Source organism: Crotalus tigris, unplaced genomic scaffold, assembly GCF_016545835.1.
Source record: "Crotalus tigris isolate CLP2741 ecotype Arizona unplaced genomic scaffold, ASM1654583v1 scf7180000018420.1175843, whole genome shotgun sequence".
NCBI lineage: Eukaryota > Metazoa > Chordata > Lepidosauria > Squamata > Viperidae > Crotalus > Crotalus tigris.
The window spans coordinates 316,315-337,860 of record NW_024096994.1 but is presented as its reverse complement, the minus strand read 5'-3'; the positions used below and the strand labels follow the sequence as shown (position 1 = coordinate 337,860).

The window sequence follows — 21,546 nt, the reverse complement described above, 5'->3', positions numbered from 1 at the left end:
CTCGAATGCGTGTCGCCAGGCAATCATTGAGAGCTTGGGTTCAAAATGCTCTCGAAGCATCCTCTTCAATACTATGTGATTGATTCCAGTGGTGCTGGGGTGACCAGATTTTACACAATCTCGAAGGTCTCTTGCCCACACACACACAGTAGTGTGGCAACTTTGAGGTCATCTTCATGAATTTGATTCACCCAGAGGTAGTTCTCCACCCAGGCCACGTACGAGCTCCAACGTTCTGGGTGAGCTGTGTCAAATTCTGAAAGCCGGCCTATCTTTGCCATCGTTTCAGCCCAGGAACTTGGTCCACATCTCCTGCTGCAAGGATTGAGAAGGGCCCCCCCTTTCTGAGCTCACCTCCAGCGTCTCAGTGCTGGCAGGCTGAGTCAATCTCCAGGAGCCACACTTCTCTGAGCTGCAAGCCCCCCTGTGGTGAGTCAGCTTGGCTTCTTAATCTGTTTGCCTTGCAGGCATCCCATCCTCGTCGCCAATGTTCTGTTTCCGGAAAAGAGGCATTGAGATGAAGCAACAAGTTCCAACAGTTCTCCTTTATTGCAAACACCAACAGAACAGGTTTTAAAATGGTGCAGCCTCCTTTTATAGCCCCGCTGCACAATACCTTGCTGGCCAACCATTGCAAAGGATCTTTCCCGCTGTGCGTGTGCATGCAAGGCTGGGAGCAGCCTTTCTTGTCCCGGGCATCCACATGGTCTGCCTGGGCTAATTGCTGCAGCCTATGCCTGCTGGTCCAGGACATAACACTATTCTTATGAGATGAGAAAAGATTCACTTAATTCATTGTCCCAAAGCCCAGCTGGAAAGTCAAAGAGTTGCTGAGGCTCACGATATGAAGAACTTCTGAGATCCTTGGGAAAATAACAAGTCTTCTACAGTCGTCAGCCAGCATAACCAAAGAGCCATCTGAGCAGATGATCCAAGTCCAAGAGAAATTGGGCTTGATTATTTCGAGGTCTTTGGAACAATCTTATTGTACAAAGAGTCATTAACTAGAATCCTAATAAACACAGTTCCTGCCAAGAAGCTGGACACAAGTTGGGCAAAAATTCAGAGCAAGTTGGAAGAATGGGGCCTGTGCTCGGCCACAACAACTCAAAACTCATCCAAGCAGCAGTAATAAGATGAAGCTTTGTGGGACAAGTTTGTAATCCAAATGCTGGCTGGGGAATTCTGGGAGTTAAAGTCCACAGGTTTTAAAGTTGCCAAGGTTGGGGACCCCTGCCCTACAGTTTGTCTCCTGGTTATTGTTTCCAATTGTACTTCCTTACAGCTCCTGAACACATAACCAGCAACTCCCTTTCCACTGGAATTAAACATAAGTATAGGGAAACGTGTATGCGCCATCTGCTGTCCATTGCAATGAATATAAGAAATAGGCTTCATAGCTAAATCCATATTTATGGATTACCAATGAAAAATTAATAATTTGAGAATATCAGAATAATTTATGAATCAACACGGAACGTGTTTATTTTCAAATTCTAGTTAGTGATTTTCTGCACCTTCTTTCCCCTTCCAATAGTTTGTAACTTGCCTTTCTCATATGGTCAAAAAAGAACATTATAAAAACTTATAATGTATAAAAAATGTATAACAAATTATAAAAATAATGAACAGATGAGGACTTTTCCACCTTCACAAAACAGGCACCCCCCGCCCCCCAAAGTGGACAGTTTTGCTGCCATACCTTTAGGTTTCTTATTGAAAAGCAGAATATGTGCTGAAATTCTTCTGCTGTAATTGTAATCTTTCTTCTGATAAATACTTTTAAAGAGAGCTGTAAGATTCTTATTCTTAGGATTAGTTGTTTCTTATCTAGAGGGCAAGGACAGATGTATTGGACACTTTTTGAGGATACCCAGAAATTTTATTGAAAAGTATTAAAGGCAATGCCAAAACCACCAGCAAAGCAAGACAAAAATAAATGAGGCAATTTTAATATTAGAAAAGAATGAAAATTAGAACTATAATATTCAACTTTATCTCATTTTCCAATTAAAATCCAAGGAATCTAAATTAACATCAGATGTCAATTACAGACAGGATGAGAGCAAACAAACTGAGACTTAAACCAAATACATTGGAAGATATTAGCTGAAAGATAAATCAGGGATTAGGGATCCAATTTATTAGTCAATTAACTTTTAGTTCTTGTTTTGATTCCTTAACTAAAAACAATGAACAACACAAAAATAGAAATATTCATTTTAATATATTTTAAACCAGGGGTGTCAAACTGATGGCCCGTGGGCCAGATGCATGACGCACAGGCCACGCCCATCCAGGCTCCACAAAGGCAGAAAACGTCACGATACCTCACATGACACGATCGAGTTTGACACCTGTGTTTTAAGCACTGATAAAGAGTATGAATTTCAGCAGGTAGCAACACCTGACTGAAATAGGCTGGGAAGCTAAGTAGGGTTGGGTCTTGTTAATACTGGATGGGGATCCTCAGACAGTATCAAGCAATAGGCTAGACTCGCAGGCATCTATTTCTAAATAGCTCTACATGGGGCTACCCTTGAAAAGTATTCGGAGACTACAGTTGGTCCAGAATGCAGCCACGCGAGTGATAGTGGGTACTCCTCGATACACCCACGTTACACCTATCCTCCATGAGCTGCACTGGTTGCCTATTGGTCTCCAGGTCCAATTCAAGATGTTGGTTATTACCTTTAAAGCCCTATATGGCTCAGGGCCAGGCTATTTGCGAGACCGCCTACTACCTCATAGTTCCCTTCGTCCGGTTAGATCCCACAGGCTGGGCCTCCTTCAGGTCCCGTCGGCCAAGCAGTGCCATTTGGTGGGGCCGCGGAGGAAGGCTTTCTCTGTGATGGCGCCCACGTCTTCGAACCAGCTCCCCCCGGAGATTAGGACCGCTCCCACCCTGTTGGTTTTCCGTAAGCTGCTTAAGACCTGGCTTTTCTGGCAGGCCTGGGGTTTATAAAATCTGACCCCTGGATGATTGTTCTTGTACTGTTTGTTTTGTTATGTTTTATGTGTTTTTATTGTTAGCTGCCCAGAGTCCTCCGGGAGTGGGGCGGCTTATAAATTTTAAAAATAAAATAAATAAATAAATATGCTTTGTCACAATGCAAGCTCTATTCTACCATACTTGTGGGTTGTGACATTGCATACAAATATGTAAGGTCTAGATTTAGGGTTGCAGTGGGGCAGTGCATATTTCATCACATAGCCCTATGCAGACAACTACAGCTAAACAGGCAAGTTAAAAAAAAATCTTGATATCGTCTAGCAATCATCTAGAATTTCAGCAATAGTTACAGAGGTCCAGCTATGTTCAGTTCTTTCCCCCTTCATTTTCATCTCTTTCCAAGAATCCCAAAGCTTGAAAAGAAGTACATAAGAATTGTAAAATAGCTGTAGTTGTAGCTGTATACCACTGAAATACAATATTATGTAAATAATCTGTACCTAACATAGTTGGATTAATTTTGGCATATGCATTAAGAATGAATTTACTGTACCAAGTTCCTATTCCCATTTTTTCCCCCTGCAGTCTATATGCTTGCTTGGTTTAGATCCAGACAATTTTAGAGTATTCTGTGTTATCCACACATTGATCAATTGCAAAATATATTAAAAGGAATTTGGTTTTTTTGCATTTTTAGGTTTAAACTTGTATCTCTAATATTACTGTGGATCAGAATCTCAGTGCTAAAAATGAATTGCTAGTTTTAAAAATTAGTATTTTAAATATTAGCATAGCTACTACTGCCCAAGGGGTTCTATTATCTGCTGTATCATGCTAGATGATGAATAACTTTGAAGTTAAGACCAATCTACACAGAAAGACACAACAGCCTTCCATGCATACAGATCCCTAGATTTTTCAGGTAAGAAGCAACCACATTTCATCAGTTTTATCATACAAAATCTAGCATATTGCAAGAACAGTTGGGCAGAGTTACATTATGTTGCCAGCGAAAGTCCAGAGCAGAAGTGTCAAACTGGCAGCCACAGGCCAGTTGCGTCATGCATAGGCCACGCCCACCCCAGCTCCACAAAGACAAAAAATGTTGTGAAATGTCATAATATATCACGTGAAGGGATTGAGTTTGACATCTGTGATCCAGAGAATGCAAGCTGAACTATAGCCTTAATACTTTCTTGGGAGCAATGCTGATGAAGTTAAGAAAATGTATTTCTTACTAGGCATAAAAGTTAATGCCTCTGTTAAAAGTAGGCACAAGCAGAGAAAGAGCAGCTGGTTAGGGAAAGAAATTTTCCACATCTTCTCACAGGAAGAGGTATGTAGAATACAAGCCTCTCCTTGTTTAGTGACTGCAAATGGTTCCAGCAAAATGGTCACTAAGTGAACATCACTGGTTACTACCATCTCATTCAGATAAAGTTCTATATAGTATACTGTGCCTGACCCACTTTTTCCTTTTTGCCCCCTCATGGGGCAGAGAGATTGCTTATACAAGTAATCTCTTCCTGAGCTGCTTTTCTCAGCAGCACAAAATGTCCCTAAAAAGTGCAAGTTAACAAGCTCATCCCTATGACTTGAATCAGTTGATTAAAATTTCCAGCTGGCTCCTGCTGCTGTGGAAACTGACCAAACCTTAATCAGTTTCACACAGAAGGCTTTTGTAGTCAGGCACACAACAATTGGTCCTACATGCACACATTGTTCTGAAAATGAATTTTTTATCCTTGTATTTGTAAATGGTCACCATCCGAGGTAATTGCTAAGCAAGGAGTGGTTGTATTGCACTTGATTCCTTGGACTTTTTCTGTGCAACAACTCTACCAAAGGCTTTTTGGAATAGAATAATCTGAAGTTTTATTGTGGCTTATAATTGCTTGATCATAAACTGCTCTGAGTTTTTAGTTTTCAACATAGCATTAAACTTTCTTTTAAATAACATAAAAATAAAACCCACTAACCTGTGGGATTAGGACATCAGAATTGGAGAAATCAATCATTTTCCACAAGTCTGCTCATTGACTGATCTTGCTGCCTATAGATCCAGTAGCACCTAGGGCTAGGTCATCCTATATAACAAAAACAGATCTCTATTGCTCTTTTGAGTTTTCTGGACAAGTGGCAGGTCCAGCTTTACTGTTCGGCTGGGAAAATGGAGTATTTAGATATTGTTAAAAGGCCACATCAGGTTGTTGTATCTTTTTCTAACATCTTGCTGAAGTGTCATTTAGTTTTTGAGTCTCAGAGTTTTCCTGATGAGATTATCTGCCTGCTTGAGTGAATCACAAATTGTTTATGCAGTTTGGTCCCACAAACAATGACTCTGCAGAAAGGATGAGTGATTGGCACTTCAGGACCCAATTTTGTTGCCTAACTTTGCAATAAGGTGAGTAACAGACAGATTGGGCAGGGATTTCTTTATGTAAGTATCTGTAACCAATATGTTTCTGTTTGAAATATTTCTATATGTACATTTGTGTATTTGTTGACACATATGGGTGATGTGCAGGTTGAGCCAGCTAGATAGTCTTCTGCCTGTGTATACAAAAGATTAAGTAAAAATGGCTATAGTAGCTATGGCCATAGCTATTACAATCATTTAGAATGACCTGATATCCAAAAAATAATATGAAAAAGCTTTGGCAAATTATACACACTAGAGATATCAGTACTATACACTGGTAAAAAGAATTGGCATTAAAATCATTACCGATATATGTTTAAAAGATTTTAGAATTACAAGAATTTAGATGCTAAGATATCAAATATGTATGCTCAGATTTTTTTAAAAACAACAAATTTGATTCTTCAACTGCATACTTTATAGTTCTGTTTTGTGTCTAAATTTCTCCTGCTCAAAAGATACTAATAATCTATAGACTTCATTAAAGTTTACTGGATTGTCAGCTTCCATGAAATCTGAAAAAACAGTGATATTTTTCATCTTTTGAGGGGAGTATGTGTATTATCTTAGTTAACTATATTGGTCAGGTAAGATAAAAGATTTGGAAGACTTTAACAAGAGAGAAAACATTGGCTAAGAATCAGATTTAAATGTCTTCCCATCCTCTCAATTGATTCCCATCTGCAAATATTAACTCATGCAATTACTTTGCAAGAAGTAAACTGAAAAAGACACATTTGCAGTATAGTGTTTAATTCTGCTCTGATTCTGAAAAAGCAGCTAAAATCTATGCCTAAAATTACAGTAATGTTGTATACTTTTAGAAAAAATATACAGTCTGAACTATGAGACAGTTACACTGATTTTTTTGAACTGAATATACTTAACAATATAATCTTTACATATTTTTTGCATTTGTAACATAATCATTTGATGTTATACTGACCACCAGGAGGCACTACATGACTGGTTTCATCCTACAGCAGCTACTCTCAAATGTGGCAGCTCAGCTATTACCCTGGATCATCTTGCTAGCTGGGGAATTCTGGGAGTTGAAGTCCATGCATATGAAAATTGCCAAGGTTGAGAAACACTGTCCAACAGTATTGAGACTCATCACTTAGCCATGCTTTAATATGCTTACCATTATGGGGAAAAATGCAATGATGAATTGTCAGATCATTTGCTTTCTTTGAATAACAGTAACCGAGAAATATACTTATTTGTGATATCACTATCACAAGCTGGTTGAGTGGGTATTATTTTAAGACAGAAGCTGCAACTCAGTTTCAGTTGTTAATTTACAGTCTTAGATACCTCAATCCCCCCCCCCCCAAATAAAATGATATTGCTGGACTCTTGTGAGAATTTAGTGAGTTTGCAAGATTCTGGTTTGGGGCAGCAAAAATGGCCACCTATTTATAGTCCTCTGTGTTAGAGGACTAAGACATAACACAAACACCATGTAACAGGTTCAAATATGTTCAACATGGCACAGAATGTAAAAAAATTTTTTTTAAAAAAAGATAGAACAGAGCAATTTAAGTAAATCAATGTAAACTTCGTAGATAGAAATGCCCTTTAACTGTAAACCCAAGAGGCTAAACTCTTAGATTACTTGGTGAGACTGTCACATACATTACCTGCCACCTGATTCATTTCAAAATGTTCTTCTACTAAAAGTCCAGGGAGGTCAAGAAGAGAAGAAATAGTATAGTGAGGAACAGGAAATGTTTCCTTGGGAACTGTTCCAGTTCTATTTATCCAAATGGTTGCCTTTAAACCCGCATTCAACCCTCCTTGGATATCTGTGTCTAAAGAGTCTCCAATCATCACACAGTCCTCAGGCTGAACTCCTAGAAGTTCACAACAGTGAAAGAAAATGGATGGTGATGGTTTCTCTTCTTTCTGCTCTCCTCCTACAACAATTGCATCAAAGAATTCCTGACAGGCACAAGCTTCAATCTTTTCTTTTTGTGTCTCAGTGTCTCCATTTGTCAGCAGAAGCAAAGGGACAACTTTTTTGAGGTCACTGAGGATCTTGTGTGTTTCCTCTGTAAAAGTCAAATGTTGCAGGCGGGTGGTTTTCCAAAGAAAATAACATTCTCTAGCCAGCTTCTGATTGGCTCTTCTTCCCTTTACCTCTTGTATAGCTTCTTCCCAATGCTGGACCCTTAGATCAGTAATAGATATTTTAGATGGATCAAAGCATTCTTTGCATAGCTTGGCTTGGAACTTATCACACACCATGTCAGCTTCTCTTTCAGTGTAGTGATATTCATACTGTAAGATTTTGGTTACCTATGAAAACAGACAAAACAGAACAATGTTACATTGGCTGAAGTTTACTTCTCCAATTTGATGCCTTCCAGGGGACCTAACTTCCAAAATTCCTAGCCAACATATGCATACTGGCTAGGAAGTTTGGAAACTGTAATTTAATAGAGTTAGAGCAGTGTTCCCAAGGCTTGACTGTTTGTTACACATGTAGAATTCAGCTCATAGGATTCCCAGCTAGAAGTTGCTAAAATTGGGAGGCACTGCTGTAGAGTCAAAGGTGAAGACTGTTGCTGATACTATTTAAAATGTCAGTGTTCATCATTTTTTTTGACAGATTGTTTAGTTATGAATTGTTTTGACTATAGACCAGGGGTGTCAAACTCGTAACATCATGTGACGTGTCATGACATATTGTGACTTGCCCCCCTATTGCGGGCAATGGGATGGGCGTGGTTTCGGCATGATGCATCCGGCCAGTGGGCCAGCAGTTTGACACCCCTGCTATAGACGGATGAATAAATTACAGAAGAAGCAAATAGAGGAAGATAACATTTTGTGGTTTTGTATATTTATATGAATGTATAGCCATACAAACATTTTAAATAATATACAATATTTCTATGCGCAAGAATATTTGTGCAAACATGTTTTGGAAAAATGTGAGTAAAGCTAATTAACAATTAGAATTCTAATTGTATTTTCTCCCATAATTGAGTTTCACATAAACATACCCATGTGTAAAAAATTGTGTTTGGGATGGGAGGGAGGGGGAGGAAGAGGGGGGGTGAAGAGAGAAAGAGAATCAAATCTCTCTCTGTGCTTCAAGGTGCAACTCACACACACCCTACACATCGATCTGTCAGCTGTTGTTCAAGCTGTTTTGAATCATGGATTTACTGTTCTTCCACAAGATTGCTAAAGTTACATTAAAAAAATACATATGGTTGAAATATAGAAAATATGTTTCAAATGTTACCAGCTGTAGGTATGTTTGTAGGTTCCATAAAGCAGCAGGTTCAGATTTATCTAAGTTTCTGAGTCAGGTACAGTATTCACTTGGAGGCCTGTTATATAGTATAAAAAGCTTCCCCTTCTACCTGGGTATCTGAGAAAAGAGAAGTTTTCTTTAAAAATGGGCTAAAGCTCACACATGGCAAGTGGCTTTCTCTAGGTGGTGCTATTGAAAATGTTCAATTTTCCCTGCATGGGAGGTTACATAACTTGACTATGAAAAGACCCTGATCAATGTGCAATTTGAACTACAGTAAGTCCCTTTTCGGAAAGATGGCAAAGCATGTGGAAAACTTCCTAGTATATTACTATTACCCTTTTGTTCTACTGATGCACCAGAATTGATGGGGAGCCACAATTTGAATTTAAAGGGCTTTCAAGAGCTAAAATCAACGCGCGCGCGCGCGTGTGTCTGTTAATCAGCCTCTTCCAACCTCTATTATGTGCTTCTTTTCCTTGTTTAAGTGAGGAAAGAAGAGGTCCAAATGGAAAGTACCTCTGCAATGGCTCTCCTGCTTGCAGCGGCGGTGTCGATCAAGGTGTTGTCCAAGTCAAAGAAAAAGGCTTTGATCCCCTGCAACCCATAGCGGCGGCCTTGCCCGGCGCACACCAGACCCCGATCTGCAAGCTCCGAGTCTGGTTGGCTCATTTGCTCGCTTGGTTGGCGCAGAAACGAGAGCGACATCCGAGATCGACGGGACCTCCGTGGCGGTCGCGGTGGCGTCTTCCGCCGCTCGTGCGCGTTAGATTTGCACACTCATTCGTGCACGTTCACTCCTGTATGTCAGGTTACTCTTTTTTTTTTTCTTTCACGATTCTCTTCCCGTTAATTTGGGGACGCCTGTGAAAACCAATATAGAAAGCTCGAATTTAGTTTTTACTTTTGACACATCGCATTCTGGTCCTCTCTCCCACACCTATTCATTCATACATTCAGGACTTGCTCCTCTTTGAGTTCTTGTTTTTTAGGAACATGTTAATGCTTGGAGTTTTCAGTAGCTTCTTTAATGCAAGGCGAAGGAGCCCAAGAGAGTTTCCTTTGCTGATATTAACCTATTGTTATTGAAAAATTAAGCAGGGTCCGTCCTGGTTAATACGTGGATTAATGATTAAAATGGGAAGTTGAAAAAACATCTCACCAAAAAACATTGGCCAACCACGTACTTGGAACTCCTGCCCAGAAAAGTAAATAAATATGTCTGTGGAATCATCAAGCTGCCGAATTTAACACTGTTTCATTAAAACAATCAGCGCCTGACATCTTTTCATTAGATTCTATGGATAGCTGCCACCCTAGTCTGTTCAAGGTTGTAAAATTCTGATCCCGGAACTAAAAAGACCAGTAAAAGGATTTTACTCAAGGATTTTTACGTATTGTACGTGTAACCTTTTCTCGCAAAAGACCGGGGGGGGAGGGGCTAAATAGAACGGGAATTCGATCCGGGTTTCTCCCCGCCCAGTTTTCCACTCGGTGGAGGAAAAGAGCGCGTGCGCGTCACTGACGAACGCGGCCTCCCCCCCCCCTCAGGTTCGCTACGTAGTTCCTCGCCCCAGCCTGGGAGACCGCTGTCTTTGAGCCTACAGATCAGTGGTTGGTGGTCACTTGATGAGTCGGAAGAGGCAGCAGCAGAAGTGAATTCCTGGGGCCCAGGTGCCCGATTGTAGCTAGAGCAAGAGAAGAGAAGGGAAATATATATATAAAACCTGGTCTGATAATGGCTTGTCTGATATTCTGCAATGTATGTTTCCAGAAGCCCCAAGGAGCCACTCTAAATTTCAGCCTGACCAACTGCGGCCATGTTATCTGTGGGCAGTGTCTCCAGAAAGGTAACCTGCCCGGGGTGGCAGGGCCTGGTAGCCTGCTGATAGCCAAGTGATACTCATAGGAGCCTGCTCTTCCCATTGGCTGGGTTCACACATTGTGTTAAGCCGTGGTGTGATTGCTTGCGTTGAACCTGGTTAACTTCGGTTTATTAAACTGCTTGATTAAGCTACACTGACTTATCAGAACAGGTGAATCAAGTCACCATTTTACCAGCAAGATGGGGATAAATTCCTGCATTCTTCAAACAGTTCCTTTTGTCCCAGAAACACTGCTTCAGAAATTTAGGAGACCTACTAAACTGTCCGTTGGATCAAAAGTTATATTTATTTGTAAATCAAATGGCTATCTAAATCTTAAATTACTTTGAATGGCATACAAGTAAAAAATTACACCCAATACATTTTTTTTTTAAAAAAGGCAATAACTTGGGGATTAAATCATCCAAAGTATTAATAAAATATTCACAAATATATTTTCTAACCCAATACCTGGAGAATGAGCTAGGTTTTCAGAGCCCTGAAGATCAGCAGGATAGAGCGACCCAAACAGTCAAGGCTATGTTGTTGTACAATGTACTGGATCTATTGTGACAGAGTACTTGGGTCTCATCAGATGACACTCGTTTAAAGATGAGACATGGAGCATGCACATGCTGTTCATTTTTACTGATGGGCAAAAACAATAGGAAAATTTATTAGAAAAGCTATCTTAATTGAAGCACAAGGAGTCCTCAATTGCTCTCTGAGCTTGTTTGTCTGCAGGTGTTTCATTGCCCAACTAGATAACATAATGCAATTCACATTGATGTTATCTAGTGGGTAATGAAAAATCTGCAAACTAACTCAGAAAGCACCAAGAACTCCACAGTTTAACCTTGAGCTACACACCTTCTAATGGGATAGCCAAGACTGCCTACCCCTGGGATAGTTGAAGCAGTCCTTGCATTTCTAGGAGAGTCCCATGTCTGGACAAATCCAAATACGTCTATTTTATTAAGAAATTTTCATATATAGTATTAAGGCCTTGTCTAAATGTCTGTATTGCAATTATGTTTTTAAAAAATCATGATGAATATGCTGCTTTTTTAAAAAAAAAAGCTAAAATAATTCCAAGTCATAATTATGAATAACACAATATGGTATGTAATTTATTAGATGTTACAATTTATTTGTCAGTAAAATAATACATAGTACAGCATGCATTTATGTTGATTTTATAGGTAAAAAAGAAGAGTGTATGATTTGCAGAGCTCCATGTCGTACAATAGTCCTTTCAAAAAAGGTATAGAAAATGTTACAAATAACTACAGTTCATTCAATAATTGCAAAATGATTAAGTAATATATATTTTCATGGGCATTACAAAAACAAATACAATGTAACATGCAGTAATGATTGTTGTACTAGTATAGGGAAACCCAAGTTCAAGACCCCTTTCAATTATAGAAGCTCATTGAATGATTTGAATCCTGTCACATTCCCTCAGGCCAAACTACTTTATATGGGATAGACACCCAGGAAGTAGCCTTGAAGCAAATATCCAGAAACACTTATTCTTCTGATCATGGATTTATAGTCAAGTGTATAAATATATGCACATTAGTGGACTATTTACTATCGTTTATACTGACACTTTTGGTAACCTCCTTTAGCACCATGACCCTAATTTGGATATAGTATGGTGCTATGATAGAACTTGCAATATTTTCTTTTTGTGTGATGCTGCACACTAGACCTATAAATAACCTTTCAGTAGCTTCATAAATATATCTCTAAAGAAATTAGTATCTGTATTACTGAGCAGAGTTGCTTATTTTTTAACATTTAAATATTTGAGTTGTATGTAATTATTTATTTGGTAATGTGTAATAATTTGGCTACAGGTGAATTCAGATATCCAGTCACTCTTTATGGGATTAGATGGGTTATGCAGAAAATATTCCAAAGAAATAACACAGGTGAGTTGTTTATGAATTGTTTTCAATATTTTTCATTATGAATACTGTATGCTAGATCAGAAATTCCCAAATTTTACTGGTTTATGGTATCCTTAATTTCTCAATAATGTTTTCACAATACCTTGTAATTCCCAAGCTGGGATACCACAATGAATTCAAAGAGCTTAATGCATGTCTGACAGGTATCTGTGTTTTTCTAAAAAAAATTAAAATATTCTGTGACTCTCTTGTGAGTTCATTATGAATTTGCATGGTTTTGGTACCATGGTGCTATATTATAATCTTCATCACCAAACTGACTCCCAGCAAGAAATTAGATTTAGTATTAGTTTGTAATAAGATTAAGTTGTATCAAATAGTTATGATGAATTTCATGTAACACTAATACTAATAGAAGATAAAATGTAATTTTGATGTGTAGTATTGAATGAGGACATAAATGGAAATTTAGGCATGTTTTATCCATCCTGTGTAATGTTTAAATGTAATAAAACTGCATTGTACTATTAAACATACAATATCTCACAAAGTATGAAATTGTAACACAGTAAGAATTTCCTGACTGCAGTAACCCTCAGCAGTCAGAATTTCTTCAGTAAAAAATGGATAGTGCCACAAGTGAAGACTTTCAGAAAAATCAGGGAATTAGGTGATCCAAACTAAAAATGGTTTAGCTGTGCCCAGTGGTAAGGAAAATTAGTTGAACATACTTGCAGATAGTACTATGGCCTTAAAAAGAAGAAAGACTTTTTTTTAAAAAAAAATTAAGATGAGAAATTCCTTGCTAAATCAACATAATTTGGCATTCAAGGATTGTATTGTAGTAATAAAAAAGTCAGGATTCATTATTTATTATTCATGTTGAAATGTGTCTACAGATTAAGAGGTTTTCATCAAAGGGAGTGGAGGGAGGAAATGGTGTAGAGTCACATTCCTTCAGAAATTACTTAAGAGGCCTTGAGGGTTTTTCATTTCTTCATAGAATAAAGCACTTACACCAAATTTTTATGGCATTTCATGTTTTTAGGAATGTTTGCATTCTGACTAAGCTCACATTTTATACTAAGCCTTAATGTGGTTTTAGCTTAACATGTAACTTGTTCAGTATATTATGGCTTAGCACAGTGGTTCTCAACCTTTTTAATGCCGCGACCCTCAACCGGTCGTAAGTCGAGGACTACTCAACCGGTCGTAAGTCGAGGACTACTCAACTGATGCAGCACCATTTGCAGAATGGGACTTTTGGCGGGCTCAGCAGGGCAAAGACAGCCTGGACAATTCCTATTGGCTTTTGAAAGCCAATAGAATTAGACCTATTCAAGAGAGCCTATTCTATTGGCTTTCAAAAGCCAATAGAATAAAAGGGAGTAGCACAGCTAAGGAAAAGGGGGGAAAAAATGGCGGACTGCGTTGTTTGGCGACCCCCGTGAAATGGTCGTTCGACCCCAAATGGGGTCCCGACCCACAGGTTGAGAACCACTGGCTTAGCATATATGAATTTGAAATATTGTGGTCTATGCAGTAACATAATAGCTTAGCATAATGCATACTTTGAGTATCCATTTTATCTACAGGTGATCAGTTCATTAAATTCATGTTAGTACAGTATTATATTTGTACATGGCATGCAGTTTAGGATGAAACATTTCTGAAAGTTTGAAGAAAAAAAGAATCGTTAATGTTTGCTGCACTCCCCACATCAGTATGGTGCTTGGAAGTTAAATATAAACTTAGGTATTTAATTTCCGCTACATTTGTATTGCTTTCACATAAATATTATAACATTGTTTAGCAATACCAATAATTGTTACTGTGCTTTCTTAATTCTTAGATTGCCCAGTTTCAAGAAAAACACAGAAGACATCTATTAACACATTACAGAGAAAAGGTATTTTGGATTCATGTTGAACTGAATACTGAAGCTTGATGAAGCCACATTTCTGGTGTGATATGTATAAATAAAATGTAATGAATCAAATAAAGTATTATACTAAGCCATTGGTATCTCATCTAGCAATTAAAATATTTTGACTGTGTATTGATCCCGTAGTCTGGAATATTTCCATTAAATAACTGTTGAACCATTAAACAACTGAGTTTTATAAATGACAAGAAATATTACAGAATTTAAATTACTGAAATATATTATTCCATTCAGATTACAAAACTGGAAGTGTATCTTAAGAGAGCATCACAACAAATTCAGCATATACAACAATTGCAACAGTGAGTATTTTAATTATGAACATAATCATTAAATTTTGAATAGTTTCAAAGATATTTTGTATTTTCAAATAATCATAATCCATTAGAATAATTCACTTTCCATGAATAGTAACGTTTACTTGAAAACATATATGGACATCCGAATAGACTCCACTAAACTCAGTGGAATTTACTTTTCAGGTATCATATTTGGCATTGTGCTATATATATCTAAAGGAAGCAGTACCATTTAAATTTTATTATATTTTTATAAATTTCTGCCTTTATATGTTTTTAATACTTTAAGCTGCTTTAAGAAAAACTGTAGCCTTGGTGGCAAAGAAAGAAATAATTACCTAGTTCATCCTAAATGAATTTTAAAAGTGAGGTTGAAACCCATTGTGATGAAAATAAAAAGCATGTTGCCATATATTACCATGCTCCAATTATTCCATTATTTGAAATTTAAAATTTGTGTGTGTTTGTATATATAATATTTATAATATATAAACTTTAAAAAAATTAAATTTAAATATTTTATACAAACTTAATATTTTTACCTTATTCAATTATTTAAATATTCAACATCTTTTATCAGTCGGATTTCATCAAAGGAGGTAGAAGTGCCACCTTCAGTAAGGAAAGTAAGTTTTTTTTTCCTTCTTTATATACCAAGATACAAATAGTTCCAGTTACCATTCTATGCTTAAATGCTAGATCAGCTTTGTGGAAAAAATTCTCTGTTATTTAGGATACCTTCTGTCTTTACTTCTTAAAGGTATACATGCTGATGTGATATATTGAACTTTGATCACTGATCATTTGAAAAGGAAACGATGAGAGTTTAGCACTTCCCATGCTGCTCTCTTCTACACAAATATATATAGTAATTGTGGCTGTACTTTTTGTTTATACTCGGAACTGTTCAAATTACATATGAGGTATAAGATAAGATTATAAAATTGACAGCTTTTACATTTTCTTTCTCTCTATAGTCCAGTGATGGCGAACCTTTTAAAGACCGAGTGCCCAAACTGCAACCCAAAAACCACTTATGTATTGTCAGGTGCCATTGGGTGGGTGCGGCCCATTGGGTGGGTGTGGCTGTGGTGCTAATGGCAGACTGGGTGGGACTAAAAAGTTCAATCAATCAATTCCAACTTTACGAGATCTTTTTTTCCCTAGAAAAGTTGAAATTGATTGAACCTTTTTTTTTTTTGCACACGATGGCGGAGGCCTAAAGTGAAAAGGTTTTATAAAACCCAGCTGAAGGCCTAGGACTGGGACGACGGCGCGCGTGCCCGCAGAGAGCTCTGCGGGCCACCTGTAGCACACGTGCCATAGGTTCGCCACCACTATAGTCTGTTGCTTGAATTTAACTAGAAAACTAGTATTTGGTAACAGTGCTGCAATTGAAATGAATATATGGTTAATTCACTCATATTTAGTTTAAAAATTTGCCTACACTACGTTAAATTATTTCATGGAAAGAAACCTGCACATAATGGTTTCATGTTTTTAACTGCAAACTGGGAAAGTTTCAGCTGATAGACTTTGATATTTGTATGTTCTGTATATATACCATGCTATCCTATTTGGATGTAAACAGTATTGTACAAAATACAGAAAAATTATAAGGATGAGCAAAAGAAATAGAGGCTTGAAATAAGAAGAGGAAAAGGTGTAATTAAAGTTTATTTAACTGATCCTTATTTAGCAGACTAGAATGATAAATAACCTTTTGCTTGGGTATCTCTCTGGAATAATGGGCATGTTTATTGCATCCAAAATAGTTCAGATTAAGCTATTTAATTTATCTTGCCTGTTTTTGAGGCTCTCATCTCCTCCAACCGGTCATGACCTTTTCAGTCTTTCCCTCATTGTCTGTATACAAAAGTGCATGCGTATTCACATCCTCCCTTTGCTCCTCATACTTTCTAAGTTGTAGTTTTCCATATGTGAAGGACGTCATCAGATGGGTCCAGTGATATAAACTCTTCCAGCTATCAAGGCTTTAGTGTCAATTGACGCTTTCACATACAGTAATATGTTTTAGCAATATAGTGAACGTACCTTGCAACTCTATATTTTGTTGCCTGCAGTCCACCAACTAGGAGACATATGTAGCATACAGAATGTTTAGATTTTGATTGTTACAGATTCTTGTTAGAAGATGTTATAATAGAGGTAGGAAATAATTTATTGTTGAGCCCGTTAAAAATCCAGTTCTGTTCTTGAGATTTATCATAGGCCGAACCAAAATTATTTTTAATTAATACAACCTAGTAATAATTCTTTTTCAAAAAAGCAGTACAATTAAAAAGTTCTAAATTCAGTAGCAAGGAATCAGGAAACACAATAATATGAAATAAATAATACTCTATGTTTTTAATTTATTATATTGTAAATATTTCTGAATTATATGTAGACTGAAACAGTAGCTGGCCCAACAAGGATATCACTGATAAGTCCACCGCAGAATGGACATATGGGTAAGAGTAAATATTGTTTATTTGTTGAGATTGAACAAGATATATACCTTATATTTTGGTTTAGCATTTCATAATAATTCTTTTTTTCCTATATGTTTCATATTCTGCTGTCTGCTCCATGTCATTTAATGAAGGATGGATGGATGGGTAGATATTACTAATTTTGTTTAATGATCAGGATTTTAAAAAAGAAAAAGTACAGCTACAAATATGGTAAATAGAATAAATAAATTATATAATAGTGAGTAAATAGAATGAAATAAATTATATAACAGTGCACACTATTATTTATTCAAATTGTTAGATAAAATTTGTGTCCCAGTCTAAAAGGAGAAGCAAATATTCAAGTTATAGTAAAATAATTTGACAATATAAACATAAATCTTAATAGTCATAGCAACTTCATTTAAGTTCCCATATAGGAGTCCTAGGTCTGGGTTATTGAATCTGGCCCTAAAAAAGAACATTAATTGTGATAGAGAAGTTAACAAGCAAATATAAGTAGATTTCTGCACCCAGACATTCAGTGTCCAGTTTGAGCTGCAGTCATATATTGCAGTTTTTGAGATAATGTGAGGTCCTTTGCTTAATGGTCTGTGGAGTCCTCATTTAACAATGGCATCTGGGACTACTGGAACTGCTGATACTAAGCAACACCATTATGTGACATTGCACTTTACGGCCACGTAACTTTGCCATGACAATTCCAATTTCAATTGCTGTCATAAGCCCAGGTCTGCCTATTATGTATATATATAATAATGTATTTTCATTATTGTGTTTGGTCGCCATTTTATATTTTATATATTGGGTATGTTTTAATGTTATGTGAAGGAGTTTTAATTTATCATTTGCTTGTCTGTTATATGCTGCCCAGAATCACGCTATTTGAGTTGGACAGCACTATCAATTATTAAATGAATATATGCACTCTATGATCCTGTGTCTTGCAAGATCACATCTTGGTATTGAAAAGCCTTTATTGAAGCTCATAAACATAGAAGCCTAAAAAAGGATGGGATCCTTTAATGATTATGGAGAGGTCTGTGCTAACATGAGATCTGATGCACTTACTCCAAATAATTTTTGAAATTTGCAATCTATTTAATATATTAAGTTAATCTGGAATATTATTTATAGGTAGTGTTACATGCAGAAGTTCTCAGTTATCTGGAATGACATTTCAAAGAAACCCAGCAGGATATGTAAGGTAAAATAAACTGCAGTGGGATTCAAAAAGGGATATCTTTTCTCATTTGGTATTTAATGCTTATTTCTGCTGCCCATTGCAGAAGGTTTGATTGGCTTTGGTTTATTAATATTTCTTGATGGAATCAGTATATTGTGAAATGTCAGGCAATGAGTTTTATGAAAACAAGTACTACTACCTATATTTTTCCTTTGTAATTATTGAATTAAATATAATTACTGAATTAAACAGAAACTTTCCTTCAACTATTAGCATCTTCCTTTTGGCTTATTTGAATTTATAGCAGTAAGTCTACTGCATAAAAGAAATAAAGTTTTAGTGTCACTATATTCTCTAACACAGGTATCCCCAACCTATGGGTTGCAGCTCGGTACCAGGCTGCAGGGTCTTGGCCAGCGGGCCACAGAAATGGCTGACTAGGATGCACACCAGTGGGCACGCATTTTCCCCCACTCATGCCCGCGGCCCCATTTGCCTATGCACATGGGCGCAAACAGACGCTAGCGCAGAGTGGGCCACTAGCATGGGTGTGTGTGTGTGTGTGACCCATTCACGTATGCGTGAACGGGCATTAGCCACTGCAGGGGTGCTTAACTGTTCACGCACACGCACGGTACCAGCGCATGCTGCATGCATGAAAGTGGCCACTAGTACTGCGCCAGTGGACGTGGCCTTGCTTGCATGCGTGCACGGACGCAGTAATTTGGAAGCTCTCCCCTCCGGGCCGCGAGCCCAGAAAGGTTGGAGAACTCTGCTCTAACAGGACTGTTCCCATTGTATTTATTTTGTCATTTCTTGAATAATGACATTTCTCAATTATTCAGTTTGAAATAATGGAACAAGTACACTGCTACTGTAGTTAAAATATGTATTCTGCTTTCACTTGCTACATAATGTTTTTGGTCATTTTATTACTAGATCATCTCCATTAAAAATGCTCAACAGTGGGAATTCTTACATGTCGCCTTTTGTATCATCGCAAAACAGTAGAAATCATATTCCAAATACTATTGGACAGAAATCTACTCAGCATTATCAGTCCACATCTGCATCTTCACTCTCATCTGGGATAAAACACCCAATCACTCTTGTTAACCTTTTACAAAGGCAGCATTTAGGTAAGTGAATTCCATGAAGAAGTAGAAATAATCCTAGCCAACATTAACTTGCTGTTTTGTGTAAAATGTAATCTTTGGGACAATGGTAATATGCTCTGATATTGACAAGTGATTGTGTCTTTGTTTAAAAATACTGGATATTTATCTGGGCTTCAGCAGCATCATATTATATTATGACTCTTATTTGTCTAGTGAGATGTTGTTTTCCCTTTTACTCCCCCTTCTGCAATCGTTACACTTCTTCCAAATCTGCTTTGAAAGGTTTTCTAATCTTTTGGAATAGATTAGGAGAAGAGGATAAAAGGGATACTCATTTTGCCAATGATGTTTGTTTGTTCTCCTTACTGCAGATGCAAACTTGAATGCAGTCACCTGCTGCTTCTGCAACTAATCTATCTGTATTTAGGCAAACATGGCCTTGCCTATAAGATGCAAAGTAATGTTTATTGTTTATGTACCAAAGTTAAAAAAAAGAATCAAAGCTGCCACAGTAAAGATTTACAGCTATGATTGCAGGATTGAATCTGAGTTGGTCACCGGAACCAGAGGTTTGTTCCTGGAGATTGAGAAAGGTTGCATTTTAACAGAGGGATATAATCAAGATCATGTGAAGTATTAATACCACTTTACAAGGCCTTGGTAAGGCCACACTTGGAATACTGCATCCAGTTTTGGTTGCCACGATGTAAAAAAGATGTTGAGACTTTAGAAAGAGTGCAGAGAAGAGTAATGAAGATTATTAGGGGACTGGAGGCTAAAACATATGAAGAATGGTTGCGGGAATTGGGTAAGACTAATTTAAGGAAAAGAAGGACTAGGGGGTGACACGATAGCAGTGTTCCAATATCGCAGGGGTTGCCACAAAGAAGAGAGAGTCAAGCTATTCTCCAGAGCACCTGAAGACAGGACACGAAGCAATGGATGGAAACTAATCAAGAAGAGAAGCAACCTAGAACTAAGGAGACATTTCCTGACAGAACAATTTTTATATTTTTATTTCCTGAGAATGGGCTCCAGCACAAGTCCAAAAGCGTGGAACCTTTGCTTCCGGTAACCGACTGGATCCGATCCTGCAACATTATTCTGGGACACATATATTTGCCTTCATTTGACACATACTTTTTTTATAAATCAATTATTCATATAAACAGAAATAATTATGTATAGTAAGATCTTGAATTATATGGTTGTTATAGAGTCTGCTTCACAGAAATATGCACATCATTTTGTACTTGATTGATATATATAAAACTTTTGACCTGGCAAGAAGTGTTAACAGATTTTTTTTGATAGTTAAGTTATCTTCCTGCTATAATACTTTACATATATTTTACAAATTGAACATTTTTATGATAAATGTGGCTCTTTAAGCATTTGAAGTTAAATGCCTGCCATTTTAATTTGATTTTTGTCATTACTGTCTCAAGGCAACTTGATTACAATTAACAATTCAATATTTCATTTGAGAGATAAACATTCTAGTTTGAATTTCCCTTTTATAGGAGCTACTAATCTTCCTGGATATTCATTACAAAAATAAAATTACCTGCAACCTTCGTTTGAGAGGAAGAACTCATCTATTCTATATTTTATTTTTTTATAGAAATGTACAATGCATACCATTCTAATACTTGATCTGGTTTGATTAAACACTATTTGAGATAAATCTTTCTTGTTGTTTCTATTTATTATGCTTTTTCCCCTGGATGATCTTCCCTCCCCCATAATTATGAATTTTTTGCAACTTCACTTCAATCAATTTAACAGATACAGAACTGTTTTTTAAAGTAATATGGCACCCTCTCTTATAAGAATCACCAAAAGTGATTATATTTTTCATTTTGCCTGTTTGGACTGCCTTCTGATTTCCAGTGTTTCTGGCTTCTATTTGAGCCCAAGTGAACTATCTTTGAAGGATAGTTGAGGCAACCTGAAACATTTTCTGAAACAAATTGCATCTTCTTCACAATGTGAAGTTCTTGCTGAGGCAAATCCAAGCTGCCTGAAAAGGCCTGCGATTTGCTGCTATTCAATCTCAGAGATCCAACTTTTTGACTCTCTGCCCTTTTGGGA

General features: G+C 37.2%; 2 protein-coding genes across 7 annotated transcripts in view; one reads left to right on the top strand and one right to left on the bottom strand.

Moving 5' to 3' along the window:
• LOC120312079 (N-acetylneuraminic acid phosphatase) overlaps positions 1–10,008 on the bottom strand; it is a 37,379-nt gene extending 27,371 nt beyond the window's left edge. The window contains exons 1-4 of one of the 4 annotated variants that reach the window (XM_039352318.1): positions 9,806–10,008; positions 9,163–9,507; positions 7,019–7,676; positions 3,067–5,506 (exon numbers count right to left, since the gene is read on the bottom strand). In XM_039352318.1, the coding sequence (XP_039208252.1) occupies positions 5,322–5,506; positions 7,019–7,676; positions 9,163–9,351 (1,032 nt within the window). In that variant the 5' untranslated portion in view covers positions 9,352–9,507; positions 9,806–10,008 and the 3' untranslated portion in view covers positions 3,067–5,321. Of the gene's footprint in view, positions 1–3,066; positions 5,507–7,018; positions 7,677–9,162; positions 9,508–9,597 lie in introns of those variants that run through there. The other 3 variants (XM_039352319.1, XM_039352320.1, XM_039352321.1) reach the window with 3 other exon arrangements.
• A 171-nt stretch (positions 10,009–10,179) lies between these two features.
• On the top strand, positions 10,180–21,165 carry RNF212 (ring finger protein 212). 3 transcript variants are annotated; one of them, XM_039352324.1, is made up of 10 exons: positions 10,180–10,405; positions 11,711–11,772; positions 12,374–12,448; positions 14,280–14,336; positions 14,607–14,674; positions 15,252–15,297; positions 17,082–17,145; positions 18,286–18,355; positions 19,274–19,473; positions 20,976–21,165. In XM_039352324.1, exons 2-10 carry the CDS (start codon positions 11,728–11,730, stop codon positions 21,011–21,013), a joined length of 663 nt encoding a protein of 220 aa, XP_039208258.1. In that variant the 5' UTR covers positions 10,180–10,405; positions 11,711–11,727; the 3' UTR covers positions 21,014–21,165. The 3 variants fall into 3 exon arrangements, with proteins under 3 accessions (XP_039208258.1, XP_039208256.1, XP_039208257.1); XM_039352322.1 differs by having other exon boundaries at positions 10,180–10,493; XM_039352323.1 differs by having other exon boundaries at positions 10,180–10,679.
• Positions 21,166–21,546: the final 381 nt, after the last annotated feature.

Bases quoted from the DNA above. Each gene is read 5' to 3' on its own strand.
- RNF212 (XM_039352322.1), top strand. From the start codon at position 10,382: ATGGCTTGTCTGATATTCTGCAATGTATGTTTCCAGAAGCCCCAAGGA. The intron at 10,494-11,710 runs GTAACCTGCCCG...TTGATTTTATAG, and splicing joins TGGGCAGTGTCTCCAGAAAG to GTAAAAAAGAAGAGTGTATG. The intron at 19,474-20,975 runs GTAAGTGAATTC...TCCCTTTTATAG, and splicing joins TTTACAAAGGCAGCATTTAG to GAGCTACTAATCTTCCTGGA.